This window comes from Amblyomma maculatum, chromosome 1 (assembly GCF_055883805.1).
Source record: "Amblyomma maculatum isolate TAMU_Amacu chromosome 1, ASM5588380v1, whole genome shotgun sequence".
Lineage (NCBI taxonomy): Eukaryota > Metazoa > Arthropoda > Arachnida > Ixodida > Ixodidae > Amblyomma > Amblyomma maculatum.
The window spans coordinates 349,847,933-349,870,556 of record NC_139344.1 but is presented as its reverse complement, the minus strand read 5'-3'; the positions used below and the strand labels follow the sequence as shown (position 1 = coordinate 349,870,556).

The 22,624-nt window shown below is 46.0% G+C and overlaps 1 protein-coding gene across 1 annotated transcript in view; it reads right to left on the bottom strand.

Annotated features, from left to right (window-relative positions):
- Positions 1–19,068, bottom strand: part of Spt3 (Transcription initiation protein Spt3) — a 107,979-nt gene extending 88,911 nt beyond the window's left edge. The window contains exon 1 of the mRNA XM_084590125.1: positions 18,908–19,068. Within this exon, the coding sequence (XP_084446251.1) occupies positions 18,908–19,018 (111 nt within the window). The 5' untranslated portion in view covers positions 19,019–19,068. The remainder of the gene's footprint in view (positions 1–18,907) is intronic.
- Between the last annotated feature and the right edge of the window lie 3,556 nt (positions 19,069–22,624).

The following is a 22,624-nucleotide window of genomic DNA, read 5'->3' as shown; positions in this document are numbered from 1 at the left end:
TATGGAACAATAGCATCACACTCCTTTAAAATTCAAAGTGAAAGAGACCCCGAGGAAAACCGATGCTTGGACCCACAATAGCAATGTTTCAGGGAAAACTCAGTCCCTTATTTAGGAGCAACTAAATGGGTCGCGCGCTGCGGTCAGCAGGCGCGACCGAAATCAGAAGCGGCAATGTTCCAAATACAACCAGGCGGACTATCGCCAAAGTTGTTCATGCCTGTTTAAAGGGACGATGCTGCATACAACTTTAAAGCAGACAAGTGTAAGGAGACGGCGACTCGTTACATACACAAATGAAGGAAGCCAAAAGTGGGTGAAACCAAGACGAGCACAAGATTTTTTTTTTAGTTTGTAGCGTTCATAATAACACAAGATTTTTTTTTTAGTTTGTAGCGTTCATAATAAATTAATTGTGCAATTATGCAAAAAAAGGTAACTGCATAGAGAGAAGAAAAATGACCCCATGCTGCTCTCGTGGGATCTGCACACAATACATACGAATTTCGTGTAGGGTACTCTACCAACAGTACGGTTGGTATAGCCACTGTTTTGAAGAGGGCTGGGGGCAGCGACAGCTGAATAACTTTTTCTTTTCGCTTTTATCCACTATAACACACCTGCTTTCAGCGAAAGTAGCTTCTCCGTCATTGCGATACTGTATGAATACACTTTACAGGCAAACTTCGATGTGCCTCAATCCTTCCTATGGAAGGCCTAACTATATCAGATTTTGTTTGGTTCGTGAAGTTTAACGTCCTAAAGCGACTGAAGTTATGAGAGACGCGCTAGCGGAGGGATCCGAAAATTTCGACCACATGGGGTTATTTAACGTGCACTGACATCGCACAGTGCATCGGCGCCTTGCTTTTCGCCTACATCTAAAAGCGGCCGCCGCGGCCGAGATTGGCCGGATCCCGCTTCCAAAGTAGTCGAGCGCCCTAACCACTGCACCACCGCGGCGAGGCGAACTTAAAAGGATGTTTCTCAAACAGACATCGGCAATCAGCAAGAAGACATAGCAACCAAGAGCAAGACATTCGGAGCTGATGCCCGGGTAAGCACTGCGACTAGCGTACTTAGCACAAACACTCACCACCCTTTCACTCGAATACCGTCCGAAAGCGGCCTGGAGGTTCGCGGTCCCTCGAACATAAAGATACCTTACCTGTCCTGCCAATCGGCAAGATTCCCTTTAGTTCCTGGGCACGCTTAACTATGTTAAACGTGTTTTTACGTACCAAGATAATATTGGACTCGGAGCACGCCATATTGCAAGGTTAAAAATTAATACTTATCAAATTGGGTGATCGTTAGTAACGTGAATGAAGCGTTTTAATATGCTCCAAGTATCCAGTGAAGACTGTAGATCAATATTATAAGCTCCAAAACTTGTTCTTCCATAGCACTAAATCCCCGTACATCGGTTCCATGACGATCTACGTTGACGTAAGCAGAGACTATGCTTGCACTTAGCTTATTACCCCTCCCCCCCCCCCCCCCCCCCCTATCTCTCTCCTTTCAATGCCGAGACCGCCAATTCACTCTTTGCATACCTTGCACTCACTTAGGTAGATTTTCAACCTTTCGGCACGACGTCAGGACGGCCGAGCTTCAACGCCGATACGTGGCGAAATTCATCCCAATTTCTTAACGTCCGGTGCAATCCACGGCTAAAGGAGGGCGCAACGCAGCGAAGTATGACAGCTTACTGAAGTTGCGTAACGAAAAGGTGAAGCGATAACAAACAAATTGCGGGAAAAAAAAAAAAGTACGATGCTTGGGAGAAGCCGAGAGTAGTGTGAAAATATGAGGCCACCGCCGCCGTCTAAACGCGCACTCTGATCCCATGAAGCAGAGGCTGTGGCGGCAGCAGCAGCAAAGGGGGTCCGACGCATGACCGTATACCCCCGCGCCTTCGAGACAAAACCCTTCCCTATTCTTCTTCTTAGGTACTATCCAATAGCTGCCCGTAACGAGATCGGCGCCACATGCCGCAGGCAAGGCTTATACGTTCGCGCACAACCACTTACGCAGTGGCAAGGGGGCGCCCGGAGAGAGATAACAGCAGTGAGAAGACGGCGATAAAAGAGGAAGAGCAAATATTAAGGAAAAGGTGAGCAAAAAAGCAAGAGGATAAGAGAGAAATCCTGCCCGTGGCTGACACTCGCAACTACGTCAAAACCGCTTCACCAGGTCTCCGGCTCGCATGCAGGCCCACTGCTCAACTCTCGGAAAGGGGAATGAAAGCAGAAAGAATGAACGGGGTGATGCAAAGTAGACGTCAAAATTGATTTCGCATATTCTTTTTTTTTTTTTTTAGGCAAAAATAAAGACAGAGAACGAGAACGACGCAAGTTAAGAAAAGAGTAAAGACAAGTGCCAGCTGCGCAACGCGGAGAACCGTCGTGCCCTGTGATGACAAGCGATTTGAAGGTTATGGCAACAGGTTTAACATGAATACATTAAACTGCTCCATCGCCACTGAATTCCGGGACAAGATGAAAAACATGTCTGTCTGTAAGCTTCTCACTGCCTTCGTTCTGTGCTGTCCATCTTACAAAGAAGTGAGCGGAGTGAGCGGCCGGTGCACTGGCAACGGTATTTGTTGGTCTAGTTTGGCACATTACCGACTGTGTGCTTCGGTGCAGTCTCCCTGCCCCCGAGTACAAAAGCTCTCGATCGTGTCTTGCGTTTATGCGATCCGCTTGCGCCTGGTATTTGCACATTCATAGTGCTACAGCTAGTCGGCACGAGGACATACCACATGAGGTATCAGTATGCTTGCCGCCAGACCTGTTTCTTCCACTAATGACGTCCAACTCGCAGTGCTTACTATTGTATACCAGTATACGATAATGGCTTCCAATAACTTTATAACCTAGGCAGGTTGATGCGACATGTTTTTCGTGCGTGTCCCACTTTTTTCGCGTCAAGCACGAGCTACTTCCAATAAGGATAAGGAATCGTTCGTGTCAAGTCGGACGAACTCCAGTACTGTAATTTACTCCCCGCCATGCCTTGCGTCACGGCCTCCGTCGTTTCGGATGTGTCTGAAAATGTAAACTTGCACGATGCACGATGCAAAATGGTACCGCGACTATGACGGTGTATGCTGATCGTATACGAACGAAAACATATATACACGCGTCAATCGTTTTGAAAGCAAGGCGCAATCGGAAATGCGAAACGAATCGCCACAAGACTTGGGCAAGACGAAAGCGAGCTTCTCTACATGTGGTAAGTTAGGACGAAATAATAGCTTATGAGACCAAATGGACTTCCAAAGAGTATTTTAACACCTTTTCTTTTCTTTTTCGGGGCGTTTTCGACACGACACAATATGCATAAACGCCAGTCGACGGCCGTTGAAGTTGTACTATTTTACTCGGTCATCTCATGAGATATGCTCGTTGATGAAGAAGACTAAACGTTTAGCTACAGGTACTTTTTCACTTCCACAGAATAAATAAAAAAAAAAAAAATCTGGAGGACAGGTGAGACAAAACGTAAGCTCCGCCTTTAAGGATATGCCGCGATGGCCTTACAAGCTCCCGTCTGCGGGTCCTTTTTGCGGTATTAACCAAATCGCTGCGGCCTTTCGTCTCAGAACAGTGTACCACCAGCTCCAACAGCCACACAGGGGGTTATCCCAAGAACCTCTTTAGACCGAAAAATCAGTTCAGGGCGTTGTTGCTATCCGATCCAGAGCCAAACAAATGCGACAGCCTGATAACCACGCGCCAAAAACCGCATAAACATTGGGTCAACACATCATTCTGCAAACGGAAGCACTCTATGATGACGACAAACCTTCAGACCTACACTGCAATCGAAGCATCTTCTTCCCGAAGCGATTCGTTTGGTCGGGGCTGTACATGAGGGTTTAAGTCATTAGAGTGAAGGTGTTTCACCTTCACATTGACGGCTGTCACTGTCTCAAAATTGATTTTCGAGAAAGGGCTCGTTAAGTGTCACCAGCCTCAGTGCGCGCTTCAACAGTGTCGTGAGAGAAGCGAAAGAAGGAATACAGAAAGAGCTGCCGTGGTGGTGAGTTTTGTGGTACTTCGATCACCTGTGGTTCATTAACGTGCGCTTTTATCGCGCACCGTACAGGCATCGTTCGCGTTCCGCCTCCATCGAAACGCGGCCACAGCGGCTGGGCAGCTCAGCAGCCCAGCCTGTCGCACCTCGAAATAAGCATGCCCACAGATGATAAGAAAAGGAGGACAGGGGGAAGAGGAACTTCGCCCTGCTTTTCGTTTTTCTTTCCCCTCTTCACTTTATACCTGATCAGCCGGTGCGGTACACAGCGGTATCATGGAGCCTCCGCTGCCGCCAGGAGAACCACCAGGGGCAGCGTCGCGGGCAGCCGCACGAGGGAGGAAAGAAGTGAGACCTCAAAACGACGATGACGTCGTCGCCAGGGATGAACCAGAGAGAAGAGCTGCCGAGAAGCCGGAGCAAGAGAAGCGAGAGGACGCGACGCCGAAGAGAAAAAGGAGTCGCGACAGAGGATCAGGATCAGGCGGATGATTCCGGATTGCCTCCGACAGGCGAGAGAAAGCCGTGGCCCCGAAAGAAATCAGTGATCTGCCCCGAGGGGACGCAGGGGCACCACCTCCCTCTTTCCCGTTTCTTTTCCTCCTCGCTATCCCTGCAACCACGCGCTAGACCGCACTTTCTGCGTCTTTCCTTCCATCTCGAAAAATCCATCTCCCCGCGCCACGTGTGTGTGTGCAGCTTCCATAACTCCCTCCTTTCTCTCTCTTCCCAAATCTCCCGACCCCCGAAAGCTGCTTCCACCGCCAAACTTGCGACGCTGTTCTTTCCGTTCGCTGGGAGGAGAAGCGAAGCCAATCTCATTCCCGCCGTCGGATCTGACGTGACGGAAGAGAGAAGCAGAACCGGAGCCAAGTTTGGGCGTGCGTATAGAGCCACGAAAGCACGCTGCCCGAAGCGTGATATCAGAAAGTAACCAACTCAACGCACGAGTTAAACTATAGCAAACACGCAAAGCGACAAAAGAGTGCACCACGAAGCATGGTAATTACGTCAAACGTTGTCATTCGCACAAGCTGGCAACCAGCGAACCTCGTTTAACCGAAGAAATGCAAAAAAAAATATTTGGCTTTGTTTAGCTTTATAGGGTTTAGAGTTTCGAAGCGACACCAACCATGAGGGAATCCGTAATGGCGGAATCAAGAAATTTCGACCACCTCCGGTTCTTTCATATGCACTGGCATCGCACAGGACACGGGCGCCTTGCGTTCCGCCTACATCGAAACGCTGTCGAAGACCCCAACCACAGAACTAGCACGGCAAGATGGAATTGAAGTGTAATGCTTTGGAAACCATAGTCATTAAATTTCAGCTATGCGTTTTTAATATTGACTCCACCACACCTTTTAGCAGCAAAAGGCCCAATCCCTGACGCCAGCCGACACATCCGTATCCCCGCAAACAGTCAGCAAGTGTTTTAACAAAATTTTCACAACAAAAAAGGACATTTTCCAAATAACCGTCACGATTGACGGAGGCAATAGAATCACTCCCACAGGGTTTGAACGGAGCGATGCATCCTACATGACACTTCCATCTTTATCATCATCTATGCATAGATGCATTTCAACACGGCGACAGCGTAATGCCGCAAGTCGCCTTCACCGCACAGCGCGCTCGTGCTGCAATGAAGCAATCCAATAAAGCGGTAGCTAAACGTGTATGGGCATTGGGCAACACTAGGAAAAAATCACGCCTTCACACGTATTTCTGCCGAGTGAACCTCAGGCACACCAATGTCTCTTTGAAAACCTGTCACCTGTTTCATTGGTCCCCGCTCTGCGCAGCGAAATCATTCGCCATATGTAGTAAATATCGCACTTTCTTTTGCACGTACAACATACAAATGCGCTGTTCTGATATAAACAGAAGAAAATGTGCAGCATAGGCGAAAGCGACATAAAATAGGCAGGTCCCAGGTAGGATTGGTGAGGCGCTAATAGAAGAAAGAGGGCAGACACGAGGACGCCTCTACACTGCGTTTAATTCCCGGCTGTCCCGGCTACCGATATGCCAACACGGCGCTCAATCTCTCCCGCGCGCTCTCCGTCCAAAACCTCGTCTTCCTCCTCGTCGTTCTGCTTGCTGATTCCAGCTCGAATCTGCAACAGCGCCTCTACAGAACACACCGGAGCGATCAGGTTGTTCGCCGAAGCCAGAAAACCGCGTTAAGACACAGCGAGTGGATGGACAGTTATAACAGCGCTGAAGTCCCATTCGCATTATGCGGTCGACCGTTCATAAAGGTCTGCCTCTGTACCATACCAGGCGCCATACCTCACGTGGAGGACATACCTGATCTTCTTCCATCACATCAGAGATACCAGGAGATGCCACTAAGCGTAGATGCTCACTTCTGTGTAGATATAAACAGTATGAAGAGTGGACATTCAATCGCACCCAGGAACCATACATCCCCTTCTTTGTCATCGAACCTCAAGAGGAATCATGAGTTGATGCTTCTACAAGAAGAAAGTTTCTGAACTTCAGGCGAATTTCCCGTTCATAACTGGAGAAAAGCGCTGCCTGCATGCAAGCAACATTTTTGTCTTGGTGGCCTCCTGAAGTAACAAATAATTATTGTTGACAGTGTGTTGACAGCATTGACAGTTCAAGCAAGTCGTGAGTGCCGACGTTAAAGACGTACCGCGTGTGCTTGGAAAGCGCTCAACATCACATTATGCCGAGCAATTTCGGGTAAGACCACTTCTTCGACAAACCGTTTCTTACGAAAGCAATTCTCTTAGCGTTCTGTATGTTTGCAGCACAACAATCAATATACTCGCAGGCCCTTCCTCTGTACACTTCTAGTTACCTGCTGTTGTAAAAAACGAACCGCGCTGGTCTTCTATGCCACTATAATTAAAACAAAAATTACGAATCGTAAGGTTGCCTTCAACATATTCATAGCATTGCCTTACAATATTCCACAGTAGCCCCACAACTGAAAGTGTTTTCCAAGCAAGCTGGAAGTATAAACATAATTTGTGGTGGAATTCATTACCCGTGAACACTGGCTGTTGGTGAATTACTCCAATTCACATCAACCACGCCTATACGAGCCCACAGGCTCACACTCAAGAAACGTGACTACCACTTGCAAATCATGATCGGTACAGAGTGCAATTGCAGCACCTCATCGACCTCGTAACGACCACGCAAGACTACGTAGTCTTTGTCAGAAAAAACTGCAGGTCAAGGAGTTTGCTTTTAAGCCCTGTAGCGAGGCTCCTGGTAGCACTCCTTGAATACCTCAGCTTTGGAAGGGTAGTGACAATTTTCCTCGTCACTTGCGAGATTGCAAACGCTGGAGATGCGCAACGAGCTCAGTTACAGAGCTTAGAAGCAAACCCTTTGGGCTGTATATCTTAAAACACTGCACGTCCGACGAACTGGCGCGAAGGCACCGGCGCTGTGGCGCAGTGGTAGACCAGCCGTCTACGGGTGCGGAGTTGGTTGGTTCAGTGGCCCGCGTCTACCTCTATACTTCCATCCAAAATTCACAGTGCATAATTCCTTTATGAGCACTTCAGAGTTTCAATAAGATTGCAACCTCGAGATCTGAAGACCGCATGTGTGCTGGCCACAATTTGTAAATGCTTGCCGGCTAACCCTACTCATGGAGCACCTCACCAAGGTAGGCGGCAGAGCAGAGGACCACATACGCTTCCGGACAGTCGTCTACGCTTCTATAAATACACAAGCGCTCCAAGCGAGCTTACAGCTGTATCGGCTCCCACTGGAGCATCCCTCAATAACGCCAGCTGTATCGCGAGATTTTGCTCGTTTCACGACGTTTCGCTCCACGCAGGTTCATAGCAGGAGTAGACTGAACATGCATTATAGGCACGCTTGTGCGGACTGACAAACCGGACAAAAATGAGCGGAACCGTACAGCGGGGTACCGGACACGGCAAAGACAAGACGTGACCGTATGAAGTAATTCTTGAAGTAAAAGCTCAAATGGCACCAGTGAGCGGGAGAACAGAAGTAGCTGAAATAAAGCCCTGCAAACGAAAACACCCCGGTTACAGTCCCAAATGCGAGAAAAAACGCACGGACAGCGCGCAGAGCAGAGAGCAGCACCCACGTCAGGCAGGGCGGTGGCAGAGCGATGGGAAGGCAATCGATGCTCATCAATGATGCATCGCGACAAATTACACATGAAAGAACATTCCGACAGAGAGACGGCCCGCAGATCGCTTGGCCCAGACGCCGCCGGCGTTTGCCGTTGCCGCCGGACGAAGGCAGGCCACCGGAGCAGGAGTCGGACCTGCCACACTTCGGAAGCGATCCCCTCCTCGGTCGCGACCCCCTCCGCCTCGTTCCATCGCCGCTTTCTTTCACCGCGCCTCCGGGGCACACGCGGTGCCACGATGAACGCCAAGGCAAAATGAAGACGCAAGCGCGACAGACGTGGAAAACTATAACGAAGATGGCGTGCGCGACTGCTGCGGATACCGGAGTTGTGCTTATAGCGGGCAACGGAGGCGGGCTTTTGAAACATTTAGAGCGCGGTGTTTAGTTTCGATTTTATTGTTCTCTTATCTGCGCGAGATGTCAACGCCTAATTTCACGCCGCTTGGATCCATCTCTTGGCTGAGTGCAACCGAACAATTCGTTATTCTTAGCGGCCTTTTTTTTTTTTTTTTGCCAGGTAATACGTGTATGTGACAAAGTATGGTTTGGTTTGGTTTGTGGGGTTTAACGTGCCAAAGCGACTCAAGCTATGAGAGACGCCGTAGTGGAAGACTCCGGAAATTTCGACCACCTGGGGTTCTTTACCGTGCACTGACATGACACAGCGGCCGCCGAGGCAGGGATTCGATACCGCATCCTTAACTGGGCACAGAGTCGAGCGCCGCAACCAGTGCGCCACCCCGGCGGGGCCATAAAGTATGACTTCGCGGTAATCACCGGAAGAGCGAATGAGGAAATTTAAGCAAGAAGGAACGAAAAGTAGAGGCGGAGGAGACTTGCATCGCCGGACGACACTGTGCGCGGTGGATTTTTGGTCGCACAGTGCTTGCAAACATAAATCTCGCAACACCCACATTCTAACTCAGGCCTGTACCGTTTTCCTTTCCACTGTTCGCTGCGTGACCATCGGTTAAATTTGGCTGACGCGTTACTAAACAAAGGTTTATTACAAATTTCTTGCCACGTTACGGAATATCTGTACGTGCGACTCGTTTCCAGGAGAAACTTCGGAAACGCAGCCTCATTATTTTAGTCTTCTCTCGACAAAGTACTACAGCTTTATATACACTGGAAAGCTCGCAAGTCCAGAAGTCAAGAAGCCAGAAGCACACCTATGTAAACGCGACATATCCCATGTAAAACAAAGCGGGGAGTAAGGCGGGGGGGGGGGGGGAGAGAGAGAGAAAGAAGGCGCCGGCAAAAGGAAACGCAGCGCGCCAGGGCACTCTCTGTTGTTTTCCCTTTTGTTTCTTCAGCAGCACCGTGCTTCTTGCCTTCCCCCTCCGCCGTCGCGGAGAAGGAAGAGGATTAATTGATGCGCCGCCCTCACCCTTATTACAAATTCACGCATGCACGCCGCAATGGGAGAGAGCACGCTGCACGTGTCCCCGACGAAAGCTGACGAGCACGAAGCACTAAGAGCAACGCAAAAAAGGAAGGTGCATGGATACGGGAAGGTGGTATGCGGTGCGTATGACATCCCGAGTATATACGCATTCGCTTTCTCTCTCAGGCTCCTTTTTTTTTTTTTTTTGTTTCTTACTCCTCCGATCCAGGATGATAGTGCCGGCTCCCTTTTGAGTCTCCTTATTCCTCTCAGCAAAGCTCCGCCGGTCCTTATTCTTACTTAGCTGCTCTCTACATCGCTTGCCGACGGTGCCGAACCTGCAGCTCTGCGCTTGAAAAGGCAAAAAGTGCACATCCTCCAGCCCACGAAGAAATGTGCGTAACGTCTCGGCCTGATTGCCCGATACTTACATCCCCGTATCACATTTGCATTCGCAAGTATCGCACCCATTCCCTGCGTTCTTTCGCTTCTAGGAGTGACAGCGCCCCGCCTTTTACACTCTTTTTTTTCTTGCCTCTTCCTCGCGAGGCCCCATCAAAGGAGGGCTTAACTAACTCAAGGCCCGTCCGACTGCTGACGGGTCAGCACTCGACTGAGCTAGGTGAAATGAGTGAGCCGTTAGCGCACAGAGACCGTATTTCCACGAGCGTATATTATGATATACGCGAGAAGCGTTTAAAACTCATCTGCAAGGCTGAACTGTAATGTTTCGCTTGGCATTTTTGTTCAATTCTTAGCAAATAAATTTAAGGAGAAGGGCAACCTCGCGCGGAATTCACAATCGCGAAATAGCTAGGAGGCTGAAGTCGTCATCTTCGGCTGAAAAAGTGGAAAAAAAAAAGTATACAGCCACTTTAATAATCGAAGAGCTAGAATTCTAACCTGCTATAAATTTGCGCTGACTCTAATTCCCAGGAAATGAAACTGACGCGTAAAAGGCGCGAACTTGCAGGATTTCACCACAACGGTTACCGCACCGTACAAATGCAACAAACGAGGGGATTCAGCAAGAGGAATACGGCAACCTTTATATTTCGCTAGCATTGATGACTTCTGAATACCGCAAGACTAAAGCTACGCGCGAACATGCAGGCGCATACACCAAATAAAGAACACAATTCAAAACTGCCCGGGCATATGATCCTGCACTGCATCATTACAACCACATAAATTTTACGCTGTTTTGCCTTTATGCAGTAAAGCTACTATGAAATTGAAATTTGGAGCCATTTTTCCATCACTCAAACTTCCGATTTGCAGCACTCTGCAGCAGAAAAACGTCTATTTCGGAGCAGTCTGGAGGATTAAAGTTTACATTATGGAGCACTTGAGAACAATGAAACGTTTATTTCGAAGCGCTCTGTACCTTTATGTTTCTACCGACAGATGGTGCTGGAAAGGTTTCAACGTGATAAATTTGTGCCACTGCGCTGAGTGCCGTTAATAGCGCAGAATTGAAGACCTGTGGCGACTAAATATTATGCTGTATAAATGAACAGAAAATTTAGCGAAACATGTCACACAGAGCTGACTCAAAGAGCACATGATTTGCATACACTACGTGCAACTATAGCAGGTCAAATGTACCGATATGTGGCTCTCCAACTCTTGACAAAGCTCGGGTCCTTATAAACTCCGCTCCCGCACCCTAAATTTTTATTTCCGTAGTCAGAAATTTCCGTCGTCCGCTATGCTGTCTGAGATTTTTCACATGGAGACCCTATCACTTATTCAGTACAAATATTTGGTTGCACTATATATAGTCAGATTACCGGGCGTGTATGCACGTCGCAACCGTACCCGTACGCAGCATCGTTTCAATATTTCCTGCAGGCTATCGCCCGTCACCGTTCAGCCGAGACAATACCTCGGCAGGTGCGATGGGCTGCATACGCAGATATCTGCACACCCCAATTCTGCGATCAAATGACACCTGCATCCTAAATGAACGCAGTCTTCGATAGCCTGGCTATAGCGCTATGCTATGCAGTACGGCCAGTCGCCGCAACATTGCTGTCATGCGCCTCAGCGACGGTCCAGCTCGAATAAAGCGCGCGGTCATAGCTTCATGCTCCTGTTCGCTTACCACGAATACAGCAGCCAAAGTCCTGCGAAAGAGGCCCAAACAGCCTCCCTGTCGAATTCATGCCTAGGTTGATTCTAAATACACGCAGGCATGAGGCCACCTACCAGCACTCGCAGCTCAATACAAAATTGCTACTCGTCCTGTTACCTAACCGGGGGAGAAAAGCAGCGACTCGAAAGCGCGTGCCAAAGCCTCGTCGTATACCCGCTGTGGCTCGCCCATGTGGCATAAAACTCCGCTTTATGAAGTTCGTTTTCAATACACTATTCAATGAAAACGTTACGACAAGAGAAACAAATGCCACGTCACGGACACGATCACAGTAAAATAGGTTTTATTACACATCTACTCTTTGAAATGGCGACAACTGAAATTGCCGTCGCGGATGAACGTTAGCGCTCGGCAGCGACCAATTCGAAAGCAGCCAATTTGAACGAGTTTGCCGCAGCTTTCCCAATTTTTATCAGGGTGGTGCAGCTCAACTTACTGAAGCTCTGCGAGCAGAAATTAAGATTATTCGTGCCTTTCCCAGACAGTACGAACGGAATCGAAAAATTAAAATTGCTGCTGACCAAAGTTAACAACTTTCATCTATAACAAAGTGCAAGGCATCATATGCTGAAAGTACCATATGGCTTCACAACACAGCTGCCTAAAAACAAACAAAAAACTAATAACGCTGGTGCAAACAGTCCTAATTAAGCCATGTTAAGTCTGTTCTGAGAGGCCACAATAACTGATCAAATTGTCAATAAGGATGCGATTAGACAGACTTGTTTTCACCAAGTTTAAGGTCAAGTTCACATATTTTATTTCTTTACTGTTTTATGTGTAATATTTCAGGCATCAAACCTGTACAACCTTTCACATTATTAAATGTTAAATAATTGTATGCCCTTCTCAAGACAGTCACATATTTGAGAACCCACTTTTTCAGACTAACACAGGCTTTTCGTTCTGATTGCAACTTTATAATCATTTATAAATTTACAACACATCTGAATATGTGCTAACTGTACAAGCAACTTCGAGGTGTGCCATACAAAACCTAATCATTTAAAAAAAATTAAAGCCCTTCTTTGTTCATCTTACTCAGTCGACTGACAAAGTGCACACAAGATATGATGTAAAATTACTACAGCAATAATGTCAGAACACAAGCACGCTCATTACAGTCTGCCATGCTTCTCGAACAGTGAAAAATGGGAAACCAGATACTGTACCCATGAAGACCCACGTAACATCTCAAGCTTTTGATGAAGCCAACCAATGTCAATAGCACAGTTGTAGAGCACAAACAGCAGTACTGATGAAACTACAGAAATGGTTACACTTCTCAAGTTTGATATGTACACAAAATACCATCAACCAACCCCTCAACACAACTTCAATAATACCATCCTGCTATTTTACTTGGCTGCAACTACTAAAGCAAGAGAACATCTATACGCATCAGTGCAATATGCAGTTGTACATTCGCATGTGGCGGTGCACATCATGAGAAGCCATAACATATAACAAGACAAAATATAGCCCAGATGACAATGAGATAAGCCGTATTACCAACAAAACTAGCTCTACTCACAAAGAAGCTGCGAAGCTAGCAGTAATTAAAGTGACACTCAGGACTGCTCAAAGAAAATTCTTTCTAGCAAGATTTCATTCTTTGAGTATCCATTCATAGGTAAAAAAAAATTACTAGTGAGAGCTTTGAAGTTACAAGTGGAATATTTTTCCCTCCCCTTAATTATTACTTTGAAAGTGATGATGCTGAGAGAGTTGTAGGCTCTTTGATCACTACCTGAAAGTGAATGGCTATTGACACAGGCTCATATAACAAAGTTTCCTTCAGAAAATGACCTCTCACAATGAAACCTATACTTTCTTTTTCGGTATTTACAAGCTTATAAAAGCTCTGTATTCAGTCAAAGTAGTGTTTCTTTAGAATGCTGTTATCAGTTGTTATCGGCAAACTGCAATTTGGTATCTCTCATAACCTGAGTCGCTTTGGGACGTTACAATCCCATAAACAATCCTCTTAACACCTCAGTGAAACTAGAGAATTTAACATAATTTGAGACGAGCAATATTTGCCATATAAAAGCGCAGTTGGTATATCAGTGCTATATGATAATAAACAAATGTTGTTTGCATAAGGTACTTTTTATTATCAACCTTGAACCTTCTAGAGGCTGCTATGTGGTTGCACTAGAGGAGGCTATGTTTTGCAGCCCAACCTGCCCAAGACTAAGCCACTTAAAATGCCCTCTGGAAGCTTAAGGATAGCTTTTCTTTCACAGCAAGGAAGTTAGACTATCCTCGTGCATTTTTTCACAATACCTGCAAACCATTATGAAACATTGCACAGGCAAAATGGCCGTGAGGTTCACCATAAACGTCAAATGACACACTAGCCTGATTACTGAAATGCAAGAATAAAAGCACAACATAATACTAATAATAGTTGCTGGAGAGGAGCTACAAGCATAGTCGATTACCACTTCCATGCAACAGTCTTCATACCATCAAAGTGTGAAAATCAAGTGTGCTAGTGCTTAGTATGCCCCAGCTAAATTCTTGCTTCATTTGTTCCCATTTGAAAATTGTTTCATTTGATGCTAAATAGTGCATCAATTGCATGCAGTGCATGAGAAACCATCACCCGGCACTCCTTGCCAGGAGGTCAAGACAATGTTCATACTGCCCAAGCATAAAGCATCCAAAAACACACTGCACAAAGAACATATGCTGTTGTTAGCTGCTACAGATATGGCAAAAACTACAGTGAGGGTAGGGGCTCCTATGGCTTGAAGTGAATTAGTTTCATTCTTATTCAGCGCACAAAATAATCAGAAGAGTCACTGCTCAGAGTAGAACATTTCAACAACATTGATTCTTACAGCAAGGACAGAAACAATGATAAAAAGTTGTCGAGGTTCAATGATGCTAAACTCAGTATAACGTGCGAAAGCACTAGTTTGGCGTAGCTTTCTCTAGCAGACGGTAAACATGGATGATGCTGCTGTCTTCTCGCCTGCTATTATTCACGCTGCTCGGTGCAGCATATCCCAGCATCCTACAACTGCTAAAAAGGAACAACCTCGCTATTCGTTTAAAAGCAGACTGAATTCACCCAGCTCATCACAAGAGTTTATACAGTTAAACCATGTGACACATATATCACTGCTGACGTCGCACATGTTCAATGCAAGCAAACGCTAAGACAAGTAACTTGAAGACAGGTGATGTCCACGAAAGCGCCTATATATTAGTGCCTGACCAAATCATTTTCAAGCTATCACTTGACCAAGGCCCGCTTGTGGTCTATGCTGCCCAAGTTGCCAGGAGCAATGCAGATATAAGCCCCCCTTAACGAAGCTGTACAAACATGCCCGCATGGCCTAGGGGCACTGTGTCAGACTTAATATCTGAGTCCTGGAAGGCTGAAATCTGATCTCACGCTTACATTTCTATGGCAAAGACTAAGTTGGCAAATAATTAGCACGTGGCAGGAGTTGGCAACGCAGGGAACAGTGGGCCAGTTAGACCTCATGAAGAAGTGCATTAAAATGAGTTTGTGCCCAAGCAATCTTTGTTTCTTGCACAAGTATGAGAAATCAGACAAGAGTTTTTCCAGATGAGCAGCTTTCTCCAGCCCCTACATCTGCTGCTCATGCATCCAGAGTACTCTCTTCTGAATATACCTTGCTGCCACTGCTCCCCTATGAGATAAGCAACCAGGAGAAGCAGTGAATTAAACTTCCTTTTTTCTTTTACTGAGCACTAATCAGCCTAATGAGGGCTAAAGAAAGCCTCTAAATTAAATAGCAGTACAGTGCACTAAGAGAGCCAGTGCCGCAAGCATTCACGATTATGCACTATGGGCGCTCAACCTGGAGAACCAAGTGACAGTGCCGTAGTCAGCCCCTTTCCGACCTTTTGAAACAGAATTGTCAATTTGCATTTTACTATGTGCCTCGTGCATAAACAATGAGATATTTCAGTATGGTGTGGCGTACGAAGTTTAATGCCCCAAAGCAACCTGGGCTGCGAACTGTATTGTAGAGAACAGCTCAAAGATAATTTTGACCCCCTGGGGATCTTTAACGTGCACCACCATCTCACAGCATATCAGCACCTCATATTTCATTTCGACTAAAAAAAGACGACCATGGCTGGAATTAAACCCGCGTCCTCGAGCTCATCAATCGAGCATCCTAACCACTCAGCATACAAAATCGTGGCGAACGAAACACTTAACCTGGGTTATACAACCAGTGGGTCAGTAGTGATTCAGGCGAGAAAATACAACTGTTCGCAAATGCTCGAATGCCATTATCGGCACATATTTTTGGTGGCACTGAGATCGAAAACACTTGAAAACGGGCAGCTACAGGTGACACCACAGGCATTACAAGGAGCACTGTCTGTTCTAGTTCACTGTTATAGTGCAGGGAGCTACATAAAGGAAGACAATATGGGCAATGCACAGAAAGACGACGGCAGACCGCATCAGGAAGCAAACTTCAGTTAATGATGTCCCAGCTATGAAATAAAGACGGTATCAAAATTAGTGTGAGATTGAATGTGCCGGAAAGGTGAGCAATTGAGTCACTGGGCTAGCAAAGTGAATTCTAACAGAAAGAAAATGCAGGCAAAGGTAGCAGACAGTCGGGTGGCAGGACGCATTAGGACACGAATCTCAAAGTCATACTGCAATACAGGCCGCACAAAGTACATATCATCCCTCGCAGTCCAAGAGCCGGAAATTAATAAAAAATAAGGTGAGAGACATTGAATTAATATAACAATAGCAAAATAACAAAATAAAACTTTGAACAAAACAAAGACAGCGGTGTGTGCTCCCTTCTACTTAAACATCAGACAGTGGCCGCTTCAGGATGGATCTGAGAAAGCTACTGAAAGAGCCCAACAGTTAATGCCACAGGCGCTTATCTTCAAAAGAAAAATTGCACATTTGCACATGAAAGGCAAGAAGGGTTGTCCGACACTGCACTAATAGAGACTTTCAGCATTGCGTAGACATACTAGTCAGATGGACTCTGGCTACTGGACCCCTCCTGTGCACGCATGCTGGCAAAGGTATAGAAAGGCATAGCCACCTTGTGTGCGCAGCCCGCGTCTGGAAAGCCTGTATACATCTAAGCCAGTCTCCGGTATGCTGAATCGCTCTATCATGCAGCTGACATTCATAGGAAGTTCACGTAGATTAAGAGGCCACTGTCTGTTTTTATATTTACAAGGAATGCAAGCTATTTGGGGGTGAAGCCAATTAGCTGATTTTCGTTGAAAAATGAGTACAGTTGCGAGGCTGACTTGTGAAGCTGGCTCGTGCCTTCGGAACAATGGCTGGAACTGTTTGGAGCCAGCAGGCTGCATCACACAGCTCCGCGGGCCAGGTGCCGCCCGTGGGCCCCGTTTCGGACCCCTGGATTAAGATATCCCTAAAACGAGGTGCCGCTGCAACTGCAGATTAGGGCCAATTTAAGATAAGATTACATGTAAAGGCCTTTGTCTTCAACACAGCCACTTCAACTTTCTCCACATTAGTAGACAAGACCAGTACTGAGAAGCTGCAGTAACCGAAGCTGTTCGCACTGGATGCACCTAATGTGGCAGGGGAAGAGACATGCTAAATTTTGTGAATCAAAATGAAAGCATCCAGTCTACCCCACGAATTCAAACACAGCTGTTTTCCAAGCGTCACGTGAACTAAATACGCAATGTAAAGGCTTGAAATCAACGCTTGAAGTTATGCCATGTATTTTTGCCTAATAGTTTGGTTTGGTTTATGGTGTTTAACATCTTCCCAAAGCAAATCAAGCTATATGAGACGCTGTAGTGGAGGGCTCTGGAAATTTTGACCGCCTGGAGTTTCTCAAATATGTGCTGACATTGCACAGCATACGGGCACCTCGCTTTTCTTCTCCATCGAAAAGCAGCCTGGATTCAATCTCTCATCCTTGAGCATAGCAGTCCAGCGCCCTAGCCACTGCCCCACCGCAACGGGGCTTTTACTTAGAAGCGATTTTGAGTGGTTTATGGGGTTTTAACGTCCCAATATGACTCAAGCTATGAGAGACGCTGAAGTGATTCTGTATAGACGGTCAATGGTAGAAAGTGAACAATGCACCACTGCACACAAAATTAAAAGAATAGGAGTGAAATCTAAATGTCACTCAGAAACAACTGAATCTCATTGAAGCAATCCCTCCACATTTTCCCAAGCCCAGTAGCTTTTCCTCCTCCACATTATGCCCAATTCTCTGCTTCCACGTGTGGGTGTAGTCACTGCAGGGAAGCAAGAGCAACCATCATGCCAAAGTAACACATAGAAGAAAATCAAATGTAGCCAGCTCCCATAACAGTGTACTATACGTGTATAAAACGGGCTCTAATGCTTGCCTTCATTAGTCACCAAGTTGCCATTGTTGTTTTTTCCACTTGCTGCAGACGAAATGCATAAAACAGACATTCAATAAAAATGCTAATTCCACCATTTAATTGGCTACAAATAACATGCAAACCAGCTGACATTATATAGGGTTAGAGTACTGGTTTACCTGAAAAATTCCACTTGTTGCATGTTTCATTAATTGTGGCAAGCATCTTTTTGTCAGGCTGACAGGAGCTTAACTAATCTGTAATAACATTAGGAGTTTGAGAAGCATTGCATACTCATATAACACAGAACACACGGGCGAACGCAGTAAACGCAGACACATGAGGCGTTTGGCGCGGACAGGAATTTGTCCAAATCAACAATTTCATTTTTTCTTTTATCTCTGTGCTGTTCTCTTCGCGAGTACTTTCGGTACCAACTACCCCACAAGCTAAACCAAATCAAACCAAACCGGTAACAAAGTAATACAGCTGCGCAGTGCCGCCACACATGGTTGTAGCTAGTAATAGATCGCCACTATCATGTTATTCGACGCTGCTAACGCATGACTGTCACGGCAAACGTCAGTTCAATGCCCACACACTTCAGCTTCAGTCTTTAAATAAACATTTGTGTTGCCTTCCTGACACTAGAGTGGAAATGAGTAACCTTGCAGATGCCAGCATGCAATATTCATGGCGTTCTAGTAGCTTAACGCTGTGAAACCGTACACAAAACACGATGCATCAACGCTGTGTGAACGTTACTGACGCAATAAAACAGGCCAGTGGGTTGCGGATACTCGTACCTTGTTTTCATTTGATGATGCGGAGGATGATGGTTCTTTATCCCTATTCGGCTTCTTGGGCTTGCTCTTGAATTTCGAATTCTTGACCGTCGCTTGGTTTTCCTTGGCCATCACAACCGTTGTTGTAGAAAGCAGGGCGCCGCCATTGGCGAAACGCGAGCTGATGTTGATCGCACAGGTAAACTGTAGCGCCCCCTGCTAACCAGCTGCGTTCATTTTCGGTTTCGGTTTCAGTTTCGTCAGCGAAGTTTTGTGTCCAGAATGTATTTACAACACCTTCAAATGCAGTTATTTCATCTTTGTTACGTAGATTTTTGAGCGCATAATCAAGGACGTTCGCCTTGGAGTATGACTTCACTTCTCAGAAAAGCAGCGCAAAAAAGTCGCGGACAAGGACGAGATGACAAGGACGGGCCTTCAGCGCCCGTTCTTGTCATCTCGGCCTTATCCGGTTTTTTTTTTTTTTTTTTTTTTTTTTTTTGCGCTGCTTTTCTGAGAACTATGTACCAACACGCCCAACTTTCCACATGACTTCACTGATTTGTGGCTCATAAAAAACGTGTTTTGGTAATTCTGATGGCTAATTGCAGTAGCAGTTGGATACACGTATAAACATTATATACAAAATAAACATAATATTAGTTAAATATGGCAGTTATACAATTACAAAATGTGGATAGGCAGGTGAATCTAACGACTTACTACATGAAAGAAAAAAGAAGGCCAACACGACGGCTGCTCTGGCTTCACCACTGGATCACCATTAAAAGCCCGGAACTGCCACACGCCTGAGATACCACTGACAATGAGCGATGTGTTTTTATGGATTTTATCGATCGCTGAAGTGGTGGAATATTGCAGCAACTCAGCCAGAAACTGCAAGGAATGATGTTGTGAATGCGCACATTTATACCTGTGGATTAAGCTTTTTTTTTTCTTTTTTTTTTTATCAGCAGGAAGTACACGGATGGCCACGTCTTGGTTTAGATTTCTTTTACTAGTTTGTTTGCTGAGTGAATTGTCGGGACGTGCAAAGTGTCTGTGCTTGCACATATTCAACCAATTCTTGAGTGTAGCCGTAAATTCACATCTAGATATATCAGTGTCGTGCAAATCGCCGTAGTTGATCCGAAAGCTCCGATGAACACTTTCCCTGTGTGCGTGAAGTGTTGAACATGGTTTCACATTCTTAGTTCAGTTATTAACGCAAACGCTTTAAGATCGTGGACAGGCATGAAGTTAACAAGGTGCGTACTTTTTTTTCTTGGCGATATTTATCGCCTCAGGGAATCAGAGGGGTATATGATGAAGGATGAAGAATTGATTAAGTTAATAAAGAAAGGCTTGCTCATTTTGAAAGTTTAAGTAGCTTGTATGCCGTGCTAGTATTGATAAGGTGACCATTCCTATGACATAGCCTCATGAATAAAAAAAAAAAACAAGGATTGTTGATCTTATGATTTTTTGTAATTAGAATGTCGTAACTAGTAATTGATAATGTCGTCTCTCATTACAAAAAATAAACTACGATAAAAATATAAGAGTACGAATAAGAAATAAACATAAACGATGAAAATGTAATGCAAAGAATATTTGTGTCACAACAGCTGCAGCAATGCTCAGCCTTGCGCATTCCTCCCGTACAGGTTCTGCAGTGCTCTCAAAAAATTTTGTGTTGATCTGTTATGACAGAATATCATATGCAAAGGTGCACCTATTTTACAGCGTTTTCCATGCTAGCGTTAGGCGAGTAGTTATGAAGAGCAAGTTTATTTTTCTTTTCATAGGATGTGCGCCGCGTAGTTTCTCGACATATTTCATCAAGGGCGTAGCCAGGGGAAGGGGAAGGGGGGGGGGGGGGGGGGGGGGGGGGTTCTGTTTTGAGTGCTGCATACTCCTCATTCCGGCCTTTCTTTTTTTTTTGCAATTTTTAGTTCGACAGGCGGCGTATAACGGCCCTTGAAAAATATTTCTGACTACACCACTGCATTTTATGTAGTCCTTGATCTTTCATTTATTCTTTCAAAATACGACCTTTGTCCTTGCATAGAGTTCAGTAATCCTTCGCAATCTTCCTCATGAATGTCGGATTCAAATACGTTGCTAGTCTTACTCGGCACATCAATGGCAGAAATAAAGTTTTGACAATGTTACCGCATCTCCTCTGCCACACAAGACCCCCCCCCCCCCCCCCCCTCTTCTACCCCGCCTTTAAAACCATACACCCCCCTCCGCTAGTTTCATTTCCTGAGGATAGGAAACCCCTGCTCAGAGACCGGATCGTACAGCATCAACTGTTATCAATCCCTTTATCATTAACGCTACTTATACTCTTTTTTTTTAATCTTTAGCTTCCCATTTGTGATTGTCTTATGTAGCACACGCAGTGACCATACAACGACGAACTGTGCGTTCATTGTGCTCCTTTCTTTACTCGACAAACAAGCTTGGTTTTGTTTCTTGAATTTCTGAGCACGGAGCGAACCCGCCTCAGTGAAAGGAAGTAAGATGTAAAATGGGGCAAACTTAAGATGGGAAAGGAAATTTTGAGACATTAAGATCCTCAAAGTTCTATTAAACAGAGCTTCGTCCTGGAAAAAAATGGACGTTAGCAATATAAACCAAGCATTTTTTTTTTAAATCAGCAGTACTGTGTAGTATAAGGATCCATAGGCGTCGGCAAGGAGATGAAAAGGGGGCTGGTAACCCCCCCCCCCCCCCCCCCCCCCCCACACACACACACACCTAGCCATACCAGCACTTTCCCTCCACCGGGTTCAACCCTCCCCACCCCCTTCCAAGACAAAATCCTGCCGACGCGCACAGATCTGATATGATTAATTTATTGATTATTTATTTCGGCAACACTGCCAGCCTTCAAGGAAGGTTTTAGTCAGAAAGTAATTTACTTAAAGTACGGCGTCTGGTATGATGCAACGCACCGACCATATAAGCGACCACCGAGCTCTGAATTCGTGCAGTGGGTAGTGTGGTCGAACAGGCGCGCGCATGCCATTTCGAATATTAACCACTTTCTCCATCGGCATGGCTTCATCTTCCGCCGTGCCTCCATGAATGAACGCGTCCGGGACCTGTACATTTCACGGTACCATGGCTTCCGCGGTTCGAGCGCTTCGCGTGTTACCTCAAGTTTGCATTGAGTGAGCCGCCCGTGAAACTGGTTTTTCCGTTGCGTACCCGACGTTGTTTCATTCTCTTTCACAGCGGAGTACGAAGGCATTTCGGCGGACAGCGGCATTCTTCCACGCCTTGCAGGACGTCCAGAGAAAGCGACTTAAATTTAGTACCCGTGGATCGCAACAGTCCAACGACAAGAACGTGCGTAGATTGCTGAGGAATGACTGAGGTTATGTGTATACTTATTAAAGCTTCAGCTGCTTGAGAGAATTTCTCCGGCGCTAATTGGTGTCATTGTTTGCAGTGGCGAAACACTCCCGACTTTCATTCGGTGTAGTCCGTAACCAAACATTTAGCTGCACACGCATTTTTTTTTTTTTTCGTTTAGACCATCCACGTAGGCCGCACTTATTTTCGTTCGTCTCCAAGCATGGCCCAAGCATAGCCCAAGCATGGCCCAAGCATGGATAGCAGTTGAAATCAAAGTTGAAAACAAGCACTGTGCAGTGATTTACCACTTCCCTCCGCTGTTAACCTATTCACCGATATGAAATTTGGCTTCGCAGGAAGCCGCAAAAG